Source organism: Bacillus rossius, chromosome 17, assembly GCF_032445375.1.
Source record: "Bacillus rossius redtenbacheri isolate Brsri chromosome 17, Brsri_v3, whole genome shotgun sequence".
Classification (NCBI taxonomy): Eukaryota; Metazoa; Arthropoda; class Insecta; order Phasmatodea; family Bacillidae; genus Bacillus; species Bacillus rossius.
In genome coordinates, this window is record NC_086344.1 from 4,655,595 (window position 1) to 4,676,983 (window position 21,389).

General features: G+C 35.8%; 1 protein-coding gene across 2 annotated transcripts in view; it reads left to right on the plus strand.

Annotated features, from left to right (window-relative positions):
• LOC134540872 (proton-coupled amino acid transporter-like protein pathetic) overlaps positions 1-21,389 on the plus strand; it is a 156,013-nt gene that overhangs the window by 128,112 nt on the left and 6,512 nt on the right. For both annotated transcript variants that reach the window (XM_063383893.1, XM_063383894.1), the window contains 5 exons: positions 941-1,062; positions 4,245-4,329; positions 6,459-6,734; positions 14,389-14,567; positions 15,772-15,938. In XM_063383893.1, the coding sequence (XP_063239963.1) occupies positions 941-1,062; positions 4,245-4,329; positions 6,459-6,734; positions 14,389-14,567; positions 15,772-15,938 (829 nt within the window). The remainder of the gene's footprint in view (positions 1-940; positions 1,063-4,244; positions 4,330-6,458; positions 6,735-14,388; positions 14,568-15,771; positions 15,939-21,389) is intronic.

A 21,389-nucleotide genomic window follows, 5' to 3' on the forward strand; every position in this document is an offset into this window, starting at 1 on the left:
ATCATTAGGGCCATGAAAATTTCGCGAAAAGATCCTGAAAGTAGCGGGAAGTTAAAACACTGCAGCATCGTCTGTGTTTCGTGATTGGGTGAGTTACTTTGAGGTGCATGTCGATTGTTACAACTACCAATCACTCTAATTCAGTGTGGAAGCAAACTCGTCCTTTAGTGGCTCGTGCAAACAAGGCAACGACTTCTCTCGCAGACGGCCGCCAATCGCAAGGAAGAAACCGCTGGTGTGGGTATAACTTGTTGCAGTCTAGTGGGCGTTCAGATTTTTTTCGCGAAAATTTCCTGCCCCTACTGATCATTAGAGACCGGAAAAAATTCGCTGTTTCGATGGCCTTCAGGATAGACTGCACATTCCCCTGTACACTCGGGCAAATAACGCAAGTTCATTGGCTGCCGATTTGTGAGTCGTCTCGACTGGTTCGTCTGCGATTCGATCCTTCTTTGGTTGAGGGTTTATAACTGATTGAGATGCGTCCAGATGAACAGTAAGCCAAGCAAAATCATCTAATATGTATATGTATTTGAATTCTCGCCTATCGCCGAATGAATCCGCGAATTTTGCAGGTCTCTATACTGATCATCTTTTAGACATTTCCAATCGATTAACTTTCACGAAATGAAAAAAATATATATACAGCGCCTACTTTTTGCATAATTAGCTGCCAAAGTTACATTTTCAACGTTTTTGGGTTGTGCAAATAAGGAGAATTTAATTTATGGCAGAACTGAAACTTTTTTTTTTAGGTTTAACTGCAATGCCACTGACTACTTCACGATATGGTTTGCATTTCCATAAAAAAAAAAAACCTCATTTCATGTTTCTTGGCTGTCAAAATCGTAACAAATTTGAATATTTTGAAAGGCCAGGTAGACTTAATGAATGTTTTGTGGAATGCCTTGAAATGGCGGTGTGTTGCGTGTGACCGCAGGTGAAGTGCGCGCACATCTTGTGCCGGAGGACGCAGGTTCCGTCGCTGGGGTTCGCCGAGGTGGCGGAGGCCGCCTTCCTGGCGGGGCCGGCCGCCGTGCAGAAGTTCTCTGGGGCGGCGAGGTGAGTGCCCGAGGTCATCGTCTCAGCACTGCGGCGACGGTGCTGTGGCGTTGCTGGAACGGTTCTATGACATTGCTGCAATGGTGCTATGACATTGTTAGAAAGAGTTATATAACATTGCTAGAACGGTGCTATAACATTGCTACAATGGTGCTATAACATTGCTAAAACGTTGCTATAACATTGCTAGAAAGGATCTATAACATTGCTAGAATGGTGCTATAAGTTTGCTAGAATGCTATAACATTGCTACCACGGTGCTATAACATTGTTAGAACGTTGCTATAACATTGCTAGAAAGGTGCTATAACATTGCAACAATGCTGCTATGACATTGTTAGAACATTGCTATAACATTGCTAAAAAGGGTTATATAACATTGCTAGAACGGTGCTATAACATTGCTATAATGCTATAACATTGCTACAATGGTGCTATAACGTCTCTAGAAAGGTGCTATAACATTGCTAGAGTGTTGCTATAACATTGCTACCATGTTGCTTTAACATTGCTACAACGTTGCTATAACGTCTCTAGAAAGGTGCTATAACATTGCTAGAACGGTGCTATAACATTGCTAGAATGATGCTATAACATTGCTACAATGGTGCTATAACATTGTTAGAACGTTGCTATAACATTGCTAGAAAGGGTTATATAACGTTGCTAGAACGTTGCTATAACATTGCTAGAATGCTATAACATTGCTACAATGGCTCTATAACGTCTCTAGAAATGTGCTATAACATTGCTAGAACGGTGCTATAACATTGCTAGAATGCTATAACATTGCTACAATGGTACTATGACATTGTTAGAACGTTGTTATAACATTGCCAGAAAGGGTTATATAACATTGCTAGAACGGTGCTATAACATTGCTAGAATGCTATAACATTGCTAGAATGTTGCTATAACATTGCTACAATGGTGCTATAACATTGCTACAATGGTGCTATAACATTGTTAGAACGTTGCTATAGCATTGCTAGAAAGGGTTATATAACATTGCTAGAACGGTGCTATAACATTGCTAGAATGTTGCTATAACATTGCTACAATGGTGCTATAACATTGCTTCAACGGTGCTATAGCAATGCTAGAACGTTGCCACAATGTTGAATGGTTGCACGCCGGCCATCTCCGACTATTCCTAAAAGGTTATTTATTCCCTAGTCGCATAGTTTTCGAGAAAATAAATTCCCTTAAACTGTATTTCTTTAACCTGCTAATGTTACTTTATGATAATGCAAAACCATATTTTTAATTAATCTTACATTATGAAAGGCTGTAATGTCGCAGACGTAACAAAAAAAACCACTTTCCTCACAATTAAGCTTCAGTTACGTTTTAATCTCTCACACTTAAAACATTTTAAGTATACATCCAGAAAAAGGTATTAAAAATTAACAATATTAATGAAATCAAATATTTGCAGAGCATTAAAACTAGAAGAAATCACTAATTAATGTTCAGTTTTTCCGAAAGAGTTCTACTCTTGAAAATTAACTGAAGCCAATTTTTTTGGGGCCCAACGATTTAATTTCAGTACAGCATTTTAGTTTATGGAATGTTTCTGCATAGCATTGAAGCAACTTCTCCTAGCAACATAAGCAAAAAGTTAATAGTTGGACGTTGATAGATTTTTAATAGAAATGTTTCATTAACATTAATTAACATCCTAACAACATTGCAGAATTTTAGTTAAAATCGAAAATATTATAATAAGTAATGGAAGTCCCTAAAAAGTAATAATTGCTGGAAATTATTTTTTAACATTGTGGGCTAAGTGATTGAGACTTTCCCGATGACTTCAAATATTACAACTATCTGAGATTTTGAATACGATACATTTTTCATGCTGTTCGGCCATTTTGGATAGTATTCAGGACTTTGGTCTGGTGGACCTGAGGTCCTGGGTTTGATTCCCAACCGTGACAGTAATTTTCCACTTGTTGAATTATCCTTTCCGGGTGCAAACATTTGTTGCTTTTATTTTGCATTTATCTGTTATTCCAATAAAATAAAATATGTAAGATTGTCATTCAGTACTCGCCAGAGATGTGTAAACACCAAACCTCAGTAACGAGCAAATTCATGTGTTCTCTTGTTTTTCATGTTGCAAATTCACTTATAGTACGAATCTTGGACACAAAATTTAACGCAGAATTCTTTGAAATAATACCAAGTGTGGTTAATATACGGAAATAGTGTTTTGTAACTACATTTCTAAAGGCAAATTACACGTAGTTTCCGCACTCACCGCTAGAATCATTGTTGAAGCAGCTGCGTAGACTATAGAATAATTCCATTTTCAGACCGAAATTTTAAACTATATAATGAAACGGCTCCTATAAAAGTGAAAAATACTTGAATAAATACCTTACCTCGGTTTTGGACCTGATTTTCGACAAGGAATTTTATTAAAATACTGCTCAACATGGCTTTCAGAAATTTAGTTCAAGTCATCCACCACAGATGGCAGCACCGTTGTTACACATTTCTGTTCCATGCGACTTCCGTTCCATTCACAAAATTACTCCTACCAAATGCCCTATACCGAGAGCTAAGATGTTACACATCAAAAACATTAAAAAAAGTAGACATCCTGGACTTTATTGGTTCTCTATATTGTGGGCTTTCGTGTGTTACAGATTGATTTCTGGCATGAGGCCAAGGTTATGAAAATTATTGTATGACATATGTTTTGAAATGCCCAGGTGCAGCCATTTTTTTTTTATTTTTGCTCATGATTGAAAATAAAATAGTATAAATATTATTGTCTTTAGTAGTTTTTATAAATTTAATAACTGATTCGTAAATGGGCTTTAGAAACTTATAGCATTATTATATTTTAATTGTAAGTACAGCATATTTCTTAAGACCATGTAGTAGTGTGTTTGCCTTGCAAGTGACATTTAGGAAGTCAGTTTCCATTTATACTTTTTTTTATACTGCATTTTTTTAAGACAAGTTACATTATTCAGACACTTTTCCTAATTTTGCATAGGCACCACTTCTTTTGTGTTTTTTAATGTGTATGCATTTCATGTCCAAAATTGATTTTAAGACTTTATATTTTAAATTATTTTAAAGTAATTTTTAATGTTATTTGAAAAAACTCTTTGTTTTAGATGGGTGACGTGTTATTAGTTATACATGGTTTTTGTTTTCTGTTTCAGAGCTACAGTCAACCTGTTCCTGTGTGTGGACTTACTAGGATGTTGCTGTGTCTACATTGTTTTCGTTGCGAAAAACCTTAAGCAGGTGGGTTTCCTTCTGCTGGACTTAAAAAGGACTTGAAATTATTTATTACTGTTGATCTCTCCAAGATTCTTCCTTCGCTCATCTAGGGTTTCCGCTGACAGGGAAAATCTGGAAAACGGGGGGAAAATCAGGGAAATGAAAAGTTGTCTTGAAAATATGAAGAAAAAAATCAAGGAAACTGACAAAATGTTATTTAGGAAACTAGGTTAGTAATTATGTCCATTTTGATAATACACATTTTAAAACCTATACAAGATCAAGGTATCAACATTCTTGAAAGTCAGGGAAATGTCAGGGTGGCTGGAATTGGCCAGAAAGCCAGGAAATTAACATGAAATTCTGGAAAATTCATGTAAATTTACTAGTGGTAGTAATTTGAGTGGAAAATTTCATACTTCCATCACCAAGACTTAGAAGGAAAAAAAAATTCAGATAGTTTTTCAGTGCTTCATCATACAAACTGTAAAGTAGCCTATGGCCCTATGCAATGTTCTGTTGAAATGTTCATTTCGGTTGTATAATCCTAGACCAGCTATGAGAATGGTGGAAGCTGTATTTTCATTATTATCTTTCAGAAAATTGCAAAAATTGGTAAATTCCTAACAAAACAAAGAGCCAGGGAAATTTTTTTACAGATTTGTTTGGACAACCTGAAGATGTTAAATATTAAAAAAATAAATAAATAATAATTATAAGAACATACTTCTTTTTTTACCAAGTTCCTAATTGAGATTTAGAGTACATTACAATGATATTTATTTGTGCCATAATGTACTTTACAACCATTTCAATAAAATCATCAATCAGCTATGTTATGATAAATGTGTTAAAAATATGAAATGTTTTTTTGTAAACGTTGGAGTTCTAAAAGTCTACTATTCCTTGAGATTTTAGTGTGACAATCAATTAAATTTTAAAATTAAATTAAATCTTACAAAAAATTATATAAGTAGTGATTACTAATTTATCAGGAAAATTCGTGGATTCTTATGATATGCTAAAATTACAGTAGTAATACCTTTATGCTGCTTCTGCTATTGGCTCATTGTTAATCTGGAGGACCGTGGACCAATTAGAGACTCTCTGCCAGTTGAGATGCCGCTTAAGTCAGCAGCCAATGAACAGGTGACGTTTGTCCGAGTATTACAGAGCAGGTTTCACAAGCCTCCTTAATATCCTTAAATAGTTCTTAATTTGTCTTAAATTGATTAAGGGCCCTGAAAAGTCCTTAAATTTCACAAAAAATTCTTAAAAACTCCATAATAAGAACAGATATCGTGAAATAAATGGATAAATGTGGGTATTTTAATGTTCTTTTTTTTTCCGACTAGGCAGAAAACAATGCTTTGCCCATGCGCAGAAGGAAAATTTCGGACCACAAGATAAGATTTTATAACCAAAATGTAAATTTTGGTTTTCTTTTTTCATAGTTTGTATCTCACCGTTAAACTAAACAGGTGTGTTTTATTGTCTTACTTTGAACTTTTAAAGTAAATACATAATTAATCATCGTAGTGAATGGTTCTGGTACGTGTTATGTATTAGGCATATTTGTATTTGCAACATGAAAACACATGAATTTTCTCATTACCAATATTAGATGTTAAACATCACTGGCTGGCGATGAAAGTGTCGCATATGTTTTTTTTGTTTTGTTTTGAAGTGAAACTTCTTTACAACCGATAGATTGCATAACAGAGAAAATGGCACCCACTGCTTGGGCTAGATGTGTTCCAGAGATAATTCTGTACAATTGTGATATTATAAATGAGTTATCTACCAATTGATAGTCATGAAGACGATGAAGTAAAGGGGTCTTTAAAAACTACATTATTTATTGCTCAAGAGGGTTTGAACCATGCAGAGGATTGTGAAGTCCATCCTGGTGGTCGTTGAACCCATGAATGTTTCCAGTCCCTAGTAATGATGCTATGTCTACCTGGGTGGCAAGTAATGATGTTATGTCTACCTGAGCGGCAAGTAATGATGTCATGTCTACCTGGGTGGCAATTATTGGTGTTATGGCTACCTGGGCGGCAAGTAATGATGTTATGTCTACCTGAGCGGCAAGTAATGATGTTATGTCTACCTGGGGGCAAGTAACGCTGTAATGTCTACCTGGGCGGCAGGTGGTGGACTTCTACACCAACAACCACTGGGACCTCCGCATCTACATGGTCATCATGATGCCCATCCTGGTGGTGATCAACATGGTGCGCAACCTCAAGTACCTGGCGCCCTTCTCCATGTTCGCCAACATCCTGATCGCCACGGGCCTCGGCATCACCTTCTACTACATATTCTCGGACCTGCCGTCCGTGGAGAGCCGCCCCAACTTCTCGTCCTGGACCCAGCTGCCGCTGTTCTTCGGCACAGCCATCTTCGCCCTGGAGGGCATCGGCGTGGTCAGTGCGACATGTTATCCTGATGAAACACTCATTAAACAGCTGTTTAATATTTGTTTAAGTTTAAACGAGAGAGGCTCACGCCGGGGCTAGTTCTGGCAGTGGCTACATAGGACGCTACTTCGTCCTTACTTATAATGAAAGAAAACCAAAAACTAGGGGTTATAATCAGGGGCGCAACAACTAAATTTCCAAGGGGGGAGGGGGGGGGCAATATACCTTTTTATAAAGAATCATGGATCCCCCTATTTCTCCTGGGAAAATTTGTATTTCAAGGTGGAAAATGGTGCTATTTAAGCAGTTTTATTATCTAAAAATTGATTACACAGCACTTTCTTTGCCCCCGTTTGCTCCCACTTCAAGGTTTCAGGAGGGGGGCAAAATACCCTTGCCGCCCCCCCCCCCCCTTGTTGTTGCGCCCCTGGTTATAATTACATAAGTATAATTGCAAATTATTATTAATTAAAATATTATTTTAGGGGTGCGTGGCACAGTCTCTACTCGCCTCGTGCAGGGCGGGCAAACACACGCACACACACACACTGGTTCCTGATGGCGGGAGGTTTGAAACCAGGAGGGGATGGGGGAGGAAGGGCCAGACGAGACGTGAGGCACATCGGGCTTAGGGAGGGCGTAGCTCCGGTCGACGTCAACTTTGTGAACGCGACGGAAGTCAAGAAACGGAAATGTGACACAAATATTCCACACTCTCGTCACTTTCATAAACATTAGGGTACATACCAAATGTATTGGTACCTTTATAATTGTGAAACTACCCCGGATTACATTTGGTGAAACTAAAATGGTCATAGTAAAAAGTAACCCAACATTTAAAAAAAAAGTAATAATCTGGCATTATACTTTTGATAATACATAGTCTCTCCATTTTAAATCCCAATTGTTGCGATAGTGCAGAGGTAGAAGACGGGGTAGATAAACTCAAGTAATTTTTTATGAGGTTCAAAACTCACTGAAAAAACTTTTTTTTTTAAATTTTTATAATAATAAATTACTGGATTATACAAATTGTGTTTTAAAAATATATATGTATGAATACATTTTATTTATTTTTGTCTAATTGCTATAATATTATTAAATACATAGCCCATTCCATTAGATTCATTATTTCATCATTTGCAGGTCTAAAAAATTGTTTTTGTTTAATATAAAATTTAATTAGTTACATTTACTAGAAAATGAATGTCAATGAATTTGCATAGGTATTAAAAAATAAAACTTTATAGTAGTTAAACTATCCTTTAATACATTGCTATAATTGATAATCATCCAATATCTGCAACATTTTTATATTATTAACCATTTAGTGAATTTTAACAAAGTGAACAGTATTTTAATAAAATTCATTGTCGAAGATTACGTTCAAAGCCAGGGTTAAGTACATTTTTTCAAGTTTTTTTTTTATATAGCTTTTATAGGATCAGTTTCATTGCATAGTTTACAATTTTACTCTGCAAATTGAATGATGCGAAAGTCGACGCAGCTGCTCCAACAGCGAATTCTAGCAGCGGGTGCAGAAACTGCGTGTGATCTGCGCACAGGAAATAGTTTAAAACACAATTTGCGTGTATTTATCACACTTAGAAATATTTAAAAAAAATTCTATGTGAATTTTTGTGTCTGATTTTCGTATTATAATTGTATTTGCAACATGAAAACACATGAATTAGGTAGCTCGTTACCAAGGTTAGAGGTTACACACATCATTGGCCAGCAGTGAAAGACTTTTTTTTTTTTTTTTTTGTGAAACTTCTTTACAACTGTTAGATTGCAGTACAGAGAAAATGTCACCCACCGATGCCAGATTGATACCCCCAAGTTGTTGACATTAAAATTAATACCATCAAAAGACCATATAATAATGTCTTTTGATGGTATTACTTCAGTTTATGTATTATGAAAGAAACAAATATTAATTCTTAGCACCAATTATTATTTCACAACTATGTGTAGCAGTTACCTATTCAATGTTAATAACAAGTTATCCTATTAATTATGTGCTACCATTAAACACAGCAAACATTTTTAATATTAAATTATTTAAGAGGCTGTCTTACAGTTACATTTCCTAGAAAAAATAAGAATACAATATTATCATATAATGCTCTTATGGAAATAAACCAAAAATATTCACCCCCCCACCCCCCCAAAAAAAAAATTTCCTTTTAAAAATATTTTTTTTTTTAATACATTTAAAAATAAAAGCTCATCACAATATAAAGATGTCTGAAACATTTGTGCTCTCTGTGTATATCTGGTAACAGAGCATGATGAAACAAAGACAGCGCTAATAGCAGATATTGTGCATTGGAAAGAGACAGTAATTTCTCATTAGAATGCACACTACAAACTAAGGATGAGATAGCTTAAAATTACCTGAATCGCAATTTATGTATCGCGATTCAGGTACAGTACATTATTGAAAGCACAGATGGCAGCACCGTTAGTGAGCTAACGTAGAACTACAACCATTCTATGAAGTCTAACCAAATGCTGTAGCAGGTTTTTTTAATGTGCCATGTGGCCTACAGCTTGTGCCTACAGCCATAGAGAAATTTTTATTCAAAATCTTATTTATCATATTGTTATCAATCAAATATCTTCATTCAAATTTTACACCCATGCCTTACTCGGGACTCGAACCCAGAACCCCTTGCAGCGTAAATCAGTGTGCATCCGCCTATGCTACGGAGGTCAGCATGTAGTAGGTTAATATAGGAAAGTCGTTGAAAATCTGCGAGACATTTGATTCTCAGCCATTGTGGTGGCATGAGCTGTGTTTAGAGTTGTAAACAATGTTGTTAGAACGAGATTTCTGGGTTTTTATTTTACTTCAATTGCTATTTAATATGTAAGATGTGGGTTATAACAAAGCATTAGAAGTATGTGAAATTTTGGCTGCAATAATTTTCATTCTTTAAGAATTCGAATACCATATTTGGTGAATTGTAGGCTTTCCGAATTCCAGTTGACAATCCATGGAGATGGCAAATGGGTAGAAGGATTCGTACACAAATTTGAATTTGGCGCGTATGTTTAAAACTCACACTGCTAGGATCCTGACAATCCATAGAGGTGGCAGGGTAGAAGGATTCATACACAAATTTGAATTTTGCGCGTATGTTTTTAAGCTCACACCGCTAGATTCACTGTAGTAATGTGTGTCCTGCCTCGCCCATGTTAAGTGGACGAGTTTCCTAGATTGTTGAACTATAAAATACTCCTGTTGTGTGTCAAATAGGTAAAAAAGTAATATTATTAATATAATTATTAGTGTTGGCTAGAGCCTAATTATGACCCACGTTGGGCGTCACAATATGAAATGAGACAGACAAGCTTTACCACCCCACTTTGGGATCTCAAAATATTTATTTAGTACAGTGTGAAAATAAGTATAATTCTTACTGTTGGTTCTGTGTTATGATAATTATGAAAAGTCATAATAATATAATAATTACATAATTGGGACCAAACTTTATAATATTATACACTTTTATTTGGTTAGAGTGAGGTTGTGTGGAGCATAATGAAAATAGTAAATACATTTAAATGGAAACAAATGAATTTAATTTAAATTGTTCTGTTTTAAAATACATAAAATATTTAAACTAGTACGTACTGGCATGTATCTGGATACTATTACAGGAGTTACAAAGGGCACAGAACACAACCAAGTCTTTTTCAAATAAATCCAATACCATTTATCAAAATGCACTCTATTTACAGTGTACACAATATTTAAGTTTCACTTTAAAACTATTTAGACATTCAGAATGACACTTAATGCCAAGAAATTTAATTGGAAAATGGGGTTATTTAATTAATAGTTAATACTCTCATTGTAAAGATATTTAGTTTTGTTAAATATTATTTCTAAGGTCCGGGTAGTCATTGAAGGAAATATCATCCAAAAAGAATTGAATTCGCAAAATGAAGGCAGAGAATTTGCCTCTCCGAGTACACCAAAACGAGCAAAATTAAGGGAACTAGGTGATTGATCAGCACTGCTAGCGGATGCTGTTAGCATTTTACTATTACTATTACTACTACTATTTTGCAAAATTCAACACGTCTCCTGATCAAAGCAAAAATTTTTAACTTCCAAAATGGTGTCATATTCGACAGTTACAATATTGGGGGTTCAGCTTGCTGTAAAAGAAATTTTGATGAAAGCAGGTCGAGGTTTGTTTGAAACGCCTGCATTCAATCATGGCCAAGCTCAACTATTTCATTTCAGTGCACCCGGCAAATCTTTCCCTGGAATGTATGTACAGCAAAATAAACAATAATCCTTTGAGTCGCATCTGTCACAATCTTTTCCAGCTGGTCAGTCCCTGACACAACTAACTCCATATGTCCATATGCTGCAATGCACTCCATATGGAGTCAATGCACAGTCCTTATCTCATTTATCTCACTGTTCTGAATATTTGAGTGATTTCCTTCAAATTTGTTCATCTGTTGTTTTATGTGAACATTTCTGATTTTATTTCATTTTGTGTTGGATTCAAACGTTCAATGTCACTTTTGTTACAACATACAGTTAATTGTATTTTCATGAATAACTTTCTACAAATGCATTAAAAAAAAAATCAATAAGAAGTATTATTTGTACTTTGGTTGATCAGACATTGATATTTTCCTTTAAAACTTCAAACAATGCTTCTGTTAATATTGAAATTCGGAAAAGATATTGCGAACTGAAATATGAATCTCGTGTCGCTAAAAACCGCACCGTCGCGGCGAACCTAGAATATGAATATAAAAAAAATATTAACTACAATATAATAAAAAACCAACGTTTTTAGTTAGGACTGACAGGGAATTAATTAGTAGGCTATTTACCTATCTTTAATAGTGATCGGTTCTCGTAAGTATTGTGACTTCTTGATGATTTTTAGTCCAGTTTTAATGTTCGACTGCCTCGACGTACATGGCCGAGTGAACTGCGGTGTTGGCCAGTTTCAGGTGGTTCGCCCCGTGAGCAGCGCGTGCCCGAGGTTAGCTGTGTCGCTCCGCTTGTTGCGTGTAGCGCACGTTCCATGTTGCATTGCAGCCGTGTGTACGCGCCTTAAGGAACATCACTACCGAGTTCCAAGTCTGTAGGACATACAATTTAAAAACGGGAAATTTTTTTTTAAAAGTCCCAATGATTGCACAATCTCGGTGCATCAAGACTATGCATTAGCAAAACCGGGACGCCAATCTCAAGCTTCATTTTGTGGGAAGCCAGGTAACCCCTAGGTAAGACGTGATGGACACACCAAACGATCGCTCGTTACAAATTCAAGGCAACGACATCTATTGACAAAGTTCTAAATTCAACTGTTATTAGCGCCTTTTGTTCGCTAGAAGCTGGAGCTTCACTAAGTCAATGGGTTTCGCCAATGAAAAGTATAGGAATATGCCAGACCTTACTTATTATATGACCGTGTGGGATACATACAGAAATAACACAAACTCACTGTTTGTGTGTCTATGACCTACCTCCTTTTATTTTCTATTATAAAACCGTATTTACCCCTATTTCACTCCCTTATGAATGGAAGTACATAATTATATGTTGCCTATGTCACTCTCTGGCCCATAAACAATCTATATGCAAAAAATCATGTTGATCCATTGATACATTGCTGTGCAAAAGGACACACAAACACACTTTCGCACTTATAATATTAGAAAGAATTATTAATACGTATTATTATTAGGGTGATTTTTTAAAATATATCTGAAACATTGTATATTGTAAAGGAAAATTTGGAATGAGAGTTTTGGAAATACATTAAATTGTACTTCATTAAGGGCATTGTCTGATGATATTCTAGTTTTACTTCTAAGGAGACGATACTGAAAGATGCCATTTTGGTTTCAACCCATAGTTTTCAACAAATTTGTTTATATCATTTAAAATTGAAAGTGTAAGGTGTTTTTGAGCACAACACATTACTGTATGGAATACCGTGTTACTAATAGTGACTGAATGCTAAGAATAGTTTCTCCTCTGAAATAATAATTGATGTTTAGCATTTATTTTTAATATAATGATTACATTGTAATAGTATTGTCAATACACACTATTTAATGGTATTATAAAACTCTCTCTCTCTGTGTATGTGTGTGAGTGTGTGTGTATAGTGAATTAAAAAAAATTTGAAGCTTTTTTTAAAAAATATGCTAAAAAATAGATTTTTAATGTTAACAAGCCAGGTCGTATCAAATTTGTAATAATATTTTGCCATTTACGCTGTACTGCAGCAAATACACTTAATACCGAAAGCTCCAAGATTTTTGCGTGAAAACTTGGCGTTGTTGTCACATCAGTTCAATAGATGGCAGACTAATCCAGTGTGAATAATTTTTCTGTTTAATAAACTGTATACCAACATTAAGACAATGAAAATAACTTTATTTTCTCTTATAAAAACTTTTTTTTAATCATTATACATATTTAGAGGGAGGGATAAACCTTCAGTGCTTGAAATTTCTGAAAATGAATTTTATTATGTTTGATACCTGATGATATAATACATAATTTATCAATTTATCTATAAATTATTTTTGTAGACCTACCTCTTGCTGCTAGTTTTTTTTTCACACTTCCTCCTGTTTTCGTACGGTCCGTTCCGAGTCCCAAACAGTTCCGTAGAACACCGCAGTTCACCGAAGTTCACCGAATTTCGCAACTCGCTCTTGTAACTTCAGAAGCACATATTACTATAAAATATTAAGCCCAATTGGTTGCGTTAGGTTTCCTACATCTAAAATTGGTAATTCCTAACCACACATTAAAATTATTTTACAGTATATTTAATTTTGTTTTTCTAACCTAACTAACCTATCACTCTTTTTAACAATTTATAACCATTCTCACGATATCACAAATTTGTAATATTTGTACCAAACCTGAAAATTGTAAATATTTTGGAGATTTATTTTTAATTATAACCAAATACCCTATAAATGTAATTAAAAAATTCAAATCTTCGAAGTGTTAATTTTAGGTAAACTGAGAGAGGGAGAAAAATAAAAAGAATGCGCAAGAACGCAGCCTCGGAGTGAACTGGCGTGAATCTTGGGTTTCCCGAGTTGTTAGCATAGAGCTTCCCTGCATCCAGTGTCTTTGCTAAGAGTAGGACAGACCATAGGCGTACCCAGGGGGGGGTGTTTTGGGGGTTGAACCCCCCCCCCCCCCCTCCCCGCCCCTCCCCCCCCTCCCCCCCCCCCCCCCCCGAAAAGTCATGGTGACCCTTCCCGTCTCAACGGCAACTCCGGAGAGGACATTTTCTTGCTTAAGAAGATTAAAATCCTATCTGCAGAACACTATATCTCAGAACAGACTGAATAATGGATTGGCCCTACTGAATGTCAACTACAACATCCACATCGACCCGGAGAATGTGGTTACTGAATTTGCCAAAAAAATAGAAGAATTCTTCTGTAAAAAGTTTGTAAGCTTAAAAAAGTTTATTATAAACAATTATTTTTTGGTGTTTAAGGAGTTTTTCTTAAAAAATCAGAAGCCCCCTCCACCAATTTCCCCCCCCCCCCCCCAATCCCAAAAAAAAAAAATCCTGGGTACGCCTATGGGACAGACTGTAGCAAGTGACGGCACGATGTCTCCTGACGACGGTCGCAGGTGATGCCGCTGGAGAACAACATGAAGACCCCGACCCACTTCATCGGCTGCCCGGGGGTGCTGAACGTGGGCATGTTCATCGTCGCCATCCTGTACAACAGCGTCGGCTTCTTCGGCTACCTCAAGTACGGCGACAAGACGGAGGGCAGCATCACCTTGAACCTGCCCACCGACGAAATGTGAGTCCCAGAGCTTTGTTGGCTGTTTCCGAATACCTTCTTAAAGGTCACGTTTGCGTAAAGGCAGTGTGTGATTCCCTTTCTCTTCCTGTAAAAACTGGAACTATAACAAAAACATAACCTACTTTGGACCACACCTGACTTTGAAGTTAGTTCTGTTGATGTGTAACATCTTAGCTCTCAGTTTACGGCATTTGGTAGGAGTAATTTCGTGAATGGGACGAAATTCCCATGGAAGGAAAAGGTGTTACCACAGTGCTTTATGCCCACCTGTGGCGGATTGCGCGAACCACATTTCAGAAAGCCAAAATGAGACTTTATAGTATTAAATGTTTAATGAATTTTAACAAGTTGGGCATTATTTTAATAAAATTCCTTGTTGAAAATCATGTTGAAAGCCGGAGTTTTGTATTTTTTTACAAGTCTTTTTTTTTTGTTTTTATCGGAGACGTTTCATTATATAATTTAATCTTTCACTTTGCAAATGGATTGATTTGATAGTCGACATGGCTGCTCCGGAAACGTCATCTGGCGGCGGGTGCGGCAACTTCGGTGATTCCCAGAAAGAAATGTTGTCGAAAACAAAATTTTTTGTATTTTTATTATAGTCAATATTACTTTAAAGATTTTTACTTTAAATTGTGTGTCCCAGTTTCCTATTATAAATGTAGGCTATTCGTAACATAAAAACACATGAAATTTTTTTTTGTTCTGTGGTAAGTACTGTGCACATTAATATTGTCCGTAGGCTTTCACGGCCATTGTCTGAAGTAGCTTGGCTTCTGGGTTGTAGCAGTGTCCTTAGCAGATAATTCAGCGACGCTTCGGTCGACATTGCAGTCCCCATTATCAGGGAGCAGTTACCTACTGAACTAGGTAACTGGTAGGTAAACCAGTTACCTAGTTCAGTAGGTAACTGAACTAGGTAACTGGTAGGTAGGAGCAGTTACCTACTGAACTAGGTAACTGGTTTACCTACCAGTTACCTAGTTCAGTAGGTAACTGCTCCCTGATGATGGCGACTGCAGTGTCGACCGAAACATCGGTGAATTATCCGCCAAGGACACGGCTACAACCCAGAAGCCAAGCTACTTCGTACTGTGCACATATTTTAAAAACTTTGGAATTGACTGTCTTGGGCAGTGTCTGTTGGCTGGAGCTTAATAAATGGCACAAATAAATATTTTTAAAAAATGTTGTCCAGCCTGGCGCAGTCCGTGAAGGTGATGATAGCCCTCGCCATATTCTTCACCTACGCCCTGCAGTTCTACGTGCCCATGGAGATCATCTGGAAGGCGGTGAGCCACCGCTTCGGCGCCCACAAGCTGAAGGCGGAGTACATCATCCGGGCCGTGCTCGTTGTGGCCACAGGTGGGTCCAGCTCTCGGTGCACTCGTCCACTCGTCATCTCATCCTGTTCAACTCGTTTCATTTCATAAAGATTGGTTTCTTTCCATTTTGTTTCGTGTTGTTTAATTTGATTAGGTTACATTTAATTTTGTTTCACTCATTTGTCATTTGGTTTCAATTCATTTTGTTTCATTTCAATTCAATTCGTTTCATTTTAAATTATTTCACTTGTTTCATTTTGATTTGTTTAGTTTGAATCATTTCAATTCATACCAATTCTTTTCTTTTAATTCATTTCATTTAGGTAGTTTCACTAGGATTCATTCATTTCAATTCACTTCGTTTCAATTCATATCGTTTGCTAAATTTCAATTCACTTCGTTTCAATTCATATCGTTTGCTATATTTCAATTTGTTTCATTTCTTTCAAATTCAATTAGTTTTATTTTATTTAATTTAATCTATTATGTTTCCTTGAATTTTTATCAAATTTTGAACGTGCGTCATTGTGTAACATTCTAGTCGACACCATACTTAATGGCAATGGAAAACAATTTTTTTTTAATAATTTTATATGTTTTGGTAAAATAATTATACATTAAAATTATTATTATATCTTAAATATACAACTACATGAAATATCCAAAACAAATGGTGTGGTTAAATAAAATAAATTAAAATGATATGCTATGAACTGACAAAAAGAGTGACTGAAAGAGTTAAATGCACCGTGGTGCTTACTACTGTGGCAACGCTCATATTTTACGTGTATTCTGAATCATGATTATGTATGTGTATGAATAATATATACACATACACAACCCTACACATGCAGGTTTTCTTATAAATCTCAAGCCGAGAAAGTTTGATTGACCAGTAAATTAATGCCCTGAATCAAAAAATATTTTTGAATTGTTGTAGTTTTCGTAATAGACATATTTTCAATTTTTTTTTTTTGATTCTCACCTTGCACAAAATTATTACATACTGTGATTACAAATTTTTGCCATGCAATCATAAAATAAGTAACCCTTCTATTAATAGATAACAATTAACAATGAAATCAAACATGCTCTACGTTTAGGAAAAATATCATTTGGAAGATCAATGCTGCAAAACATCTTTAATACGGTAAATTTGACAAGTCATACTATAAAATATTATAATTTACTAACTTAGCAAGTTATTTTAAAGATGGCTTATTAAAGAAAATTACTTGCTAAATTTGAAAAGTAATTTTTTCATCTGTGTGAAAGATAAAGTTACCAGATTAAAAATTGTTTCGGCATAAGTCGTACAAAGAATTTTTCCCCTCCCAAAATAAAGAATTTTTAGTTTTATTATTTTTTTATTAATATTAGGGTTGTTTACTATTGCATAGAAATAAATTTTTAGTCACAATATCTTTTAATTTAGTACATGATAGGAATTAAAAACTTTTTAAATAATGCATGTAACTAAAAAATTACACCATGTTTTTTTTTTTTTTTGTTTTTTATTCTGAACTATTATTAACCGGCTTATTAACTTTTTTCTGTGATGTTGTTGTTGAGTTCATATGTATGTAGGCTTATATATGATAACTAGCGGACCCGACAGACGTTCTGTTCAAATGTTTTAAATCCAAAAATTATAATTTTTTAAAAAAATAAACTATAAATTAAAAATGTATAACTTCAATTTTTTATATATACTTTAAGCTATAATTATTATAATTAATATATATTTTTATTTTATAAATGTTGTAATTTATTTTACAAACTTATATTTTTATTTTCAAAGAGGCGTTCAATATGTCATAAGTTGCATAGAATAAAATGAGAACTGACAGTTCAAAATTGTAGGTTAAGTTGATTGTTATTGAATGCACGTCTATACATAATTAAATGTTATGAAAAATTGTGTAAAATATTCACTTCAATACTGCACCTTATATATTTTGCACAATGTATATTTTTTATTACACTTTAAAACGTAGAATAAAATTAGAACTGACAATTTAAATTTGTAGGTTAAGTTGATTGGTATTGAATGCACGTGTATACATCATCAAAATCACGAAAAATCATGTAAATTACTCACTTCAATACTGCACCTCACAAATTTGCACAATGTATATTTTTAATTACACTTTAAAATGTTATTTCACTAAATAATAATGTAATATTCTCAATAAGCAACTATATTTTAATTTTAATGTAGGTACCTAATAACAATTCATAGAATCCATCCAAAGATTAACAACACACAAATAAATACACAAAACACACACACACACACATATATGTATGCCTATATAGGCAGTAGAATCTCGTTATAAAGTACATATATCAATAAAACCTCAACTTTTATACTTAGTAATGAAAGTACTTTATTCTGAAAGTCTATATATTTACCTTTAAAACGTAGTATTTTAGAATTTTTAAAAATAAAGTACTTGGAAGCGAATATTTGCTTTAGCCTGCAACATGGGTCCTGTGACTGGAACATTTTGTGCCCTCATATCCTTCAGCCAGTTGTTCAGCGTAATTTCCAGGTCCTTGTTATCTCCTAGGCAAAGTCTCTTACGACCAGCAGATACAGAAGACTGTTCGTACAGTTTAATAATTTTTTTGCGATCGTTTATTGTTGTTGACAGTGTTACATCTACATTTAACCTGCCTTTGTCAACTTCTTTTAAAATTTCAACATTTTCCTTCAAAGTGAACTGCTTGCGTTTCTTTTTATCTTTTTGGCTATCCAACCTGCAGCAAGCTTGATTCAAACTAATTGGTCTCCACTTTTCAATCCTGCAGAAAGCATTATTCAGGCTAACTAGTCTCCACTTTGTTGAGGCCTCGTCTCTGGTGAAGTTGTGGAGACGGGGTGGACGTCGCTCAGTCGTTCAGTTGTGTTGTGTTGTTTGCCCGGCACCAGCTCTTGGGTAGAGCAGCCTTACACTCTGAGGCGGGAGTGGACCGTTCGGCCCAGTGCAGCTGACCGAGGACGTGCTGACAAGGAGTAGCTAGCAGGAAGATTGGGTGTAGAAGAGAGGGATGCCCGTGGTCTCACGAAGAGTCGCTAGCGGATGGGTGGGCAGAGAGAGGTAGAATGAGAGAGAGAGCAGGAAGCCCGCGGTCTCACGAAGAGTCGCTAGCGGATGGGTGGGCAGAGAGAGGTAGAATGAGAGAGAGAGAGAGAGAGAGAGAGAGAGAAGGAAGCCCGCGGTCTCACGAAGAGTTGCTAGCTGAGGAAAGAATGAGGAAGGCAAGTCAATTAGAGGTGGGTCGAAAAGTATCAACCTGATACTTTGGCACTGATACGCGCCTGTATCAGGAACGGCAAACGAGTACACTTGAAAAGTATCAGAGACTTTAGTATCAGTTCAGAATTCAGCTGGAACAACACCACGGCCAATGAATACAGTACCCGATCGCAGATGACGGTCACTTGGGCGGAGCTTGTGAAAGGGGAGGGAGCAGGAACGACGAATAAGGGATAAAGAAGGGAAAGAATGTAGGGGAGGAAGCGCAGGGGAAGGCGTTGAAGCCTTGAAGGAGAGGCGCAAAGCGATATTGTTACAAGCAGGGCTGCCACTCATGGGTTTTCCACCCAGATCTGGGTTTTTCCAATGGTGTTTGGGTTTCTGGGTTTTTAAATAATGAATTCCAACAATTCTAGGTTTTTATAATTTTAATTATTTTTATACCTAAAACAATAATAAAGGTAGTAGCTACTGTATCTGTTGCAATATCTGTTTGATAAATGCAAACAAGTCTATGTGTTTCACACACAAAAATACATATAAACACAAAACTAGTTTTCAAGAAGCTAAGTCGAATATTAAATTAGACACATTCTTCAAAGAGGCTTGCAGAACACAAAACCAATGCAACAATTAACCTTCAAACCAATCTTGTAGAATCAGACTCTGAATAAAAACTAACGTACATGATGCAGTTTTATAAAAACAATTACCGGTTTAAAGAATGCAGTGATGGTGTTTGTTTTGTCATGTATATATTTGTAGGTTTTTTTATGATATGTGCTGGTCCAAGAATTACTTATACAGCCATTTTGCTGCAGTGTAATTTTCTTGTATTGGTTGTATTTACAGTGAAACCTCATTAATACAAACCTGAGGGGACAGAAATTTACCCACTTTGTAATAACGAGGTTTGTAATAACCATACTTTAACATATAATTCATACATTATGTCAAAACAACCAAAAAAAATATTTAATTACCGATTTTAAAAACATTTCAAGATATGTAGATAGTACATAGTTGTAAGACAATACGATTATATAAAACAAGAAATATGTTATGTAGTACATACCTGCATAAGAGCATTCTCCATGTTTCACCTAAATAAAATAAAAAGTCAAAAAAGTCACAAATAACACAAAATTATTTACAGTTATGTATGGCATGTTGCTTCAATTTATTACACACATCTAGAGGATCACTGAGCAGAGTTAGGTGAAAAAAATGAACTGATTTTGGTTTGCTTCTCATTGTTTTTGAACACACTTTGGACAAAGCCACACAGTTGATCAAAGGCTTTGATTGTTTCGGTGTCAGTATCGCTGCACTGTATTACTGTTTCCAGTATGTTCAGAGCTTGCAAAGCTTCAGTTTTTTTGGGCAGTGTAAGTGTGGGTGGCTCTTCAGAATCTATTGTTTCCGTGTTAACTTCACCACAATCAATGGTGTCACAGTCCATCACCTCAAAGTCATCTGGCGTAGGTGATGTTAGAAGACAGTCATCTACTTGCACAAAACTGTCAAACGGTTTACTGAAATTTAGTTTATTCTGAAGAATGTCCCATTCCTCACCACCATCCTCAGCACTGTCGCTAGTTTCCCATGGAGGTAGGCTAGTTGTGGCACAACTACCACTGGGAACAGGCATGTTGGGTCTGAAACTACCACAAGGACTGCATTTCTCTGTAGCATTTGGCAGTTCAGGGACTGAAGTTTCTTCATTTGTGGCTACTGCTGGGACTAACTTCTTGAAACAGTTTTGTATCACTGTAGGCTGAATGTTATCCCAAGCCATACATATGTTTCGAATAGCATCCAAAACATTCCATTTTGTTAACGGTTTCTTGGCATCCAGGCGACGGATGAGAAATTGGACAAGTCTCTTTCTGTATATCTTTTTTAAATTATTAATAATTCCTTGATCGAGAGGTTGCAAAATGCTGGTGGTGTTGGCAGGTAAGTACACCAACTGAATGTTTTCCAATTTCAGTGACTCAGAAGAATGAGCTGCACATCTATCAAGGAGAAGAAGAATCTTTCTGTTCCTGATAGCCATTTTTCTGTCTAACCGCAACAACCAATCACGAAAGATTTTAGAGGTCATCCATGCATTTTGGTTGGCTTCATATTGGCATGGGAAATTAGTTACACCCTTAAAGCAGCGTGGTTTCAAAAACTTTCCTATAACCAAAGGTTTCATTTTGTCGCTGCCATCAGCATTGCAA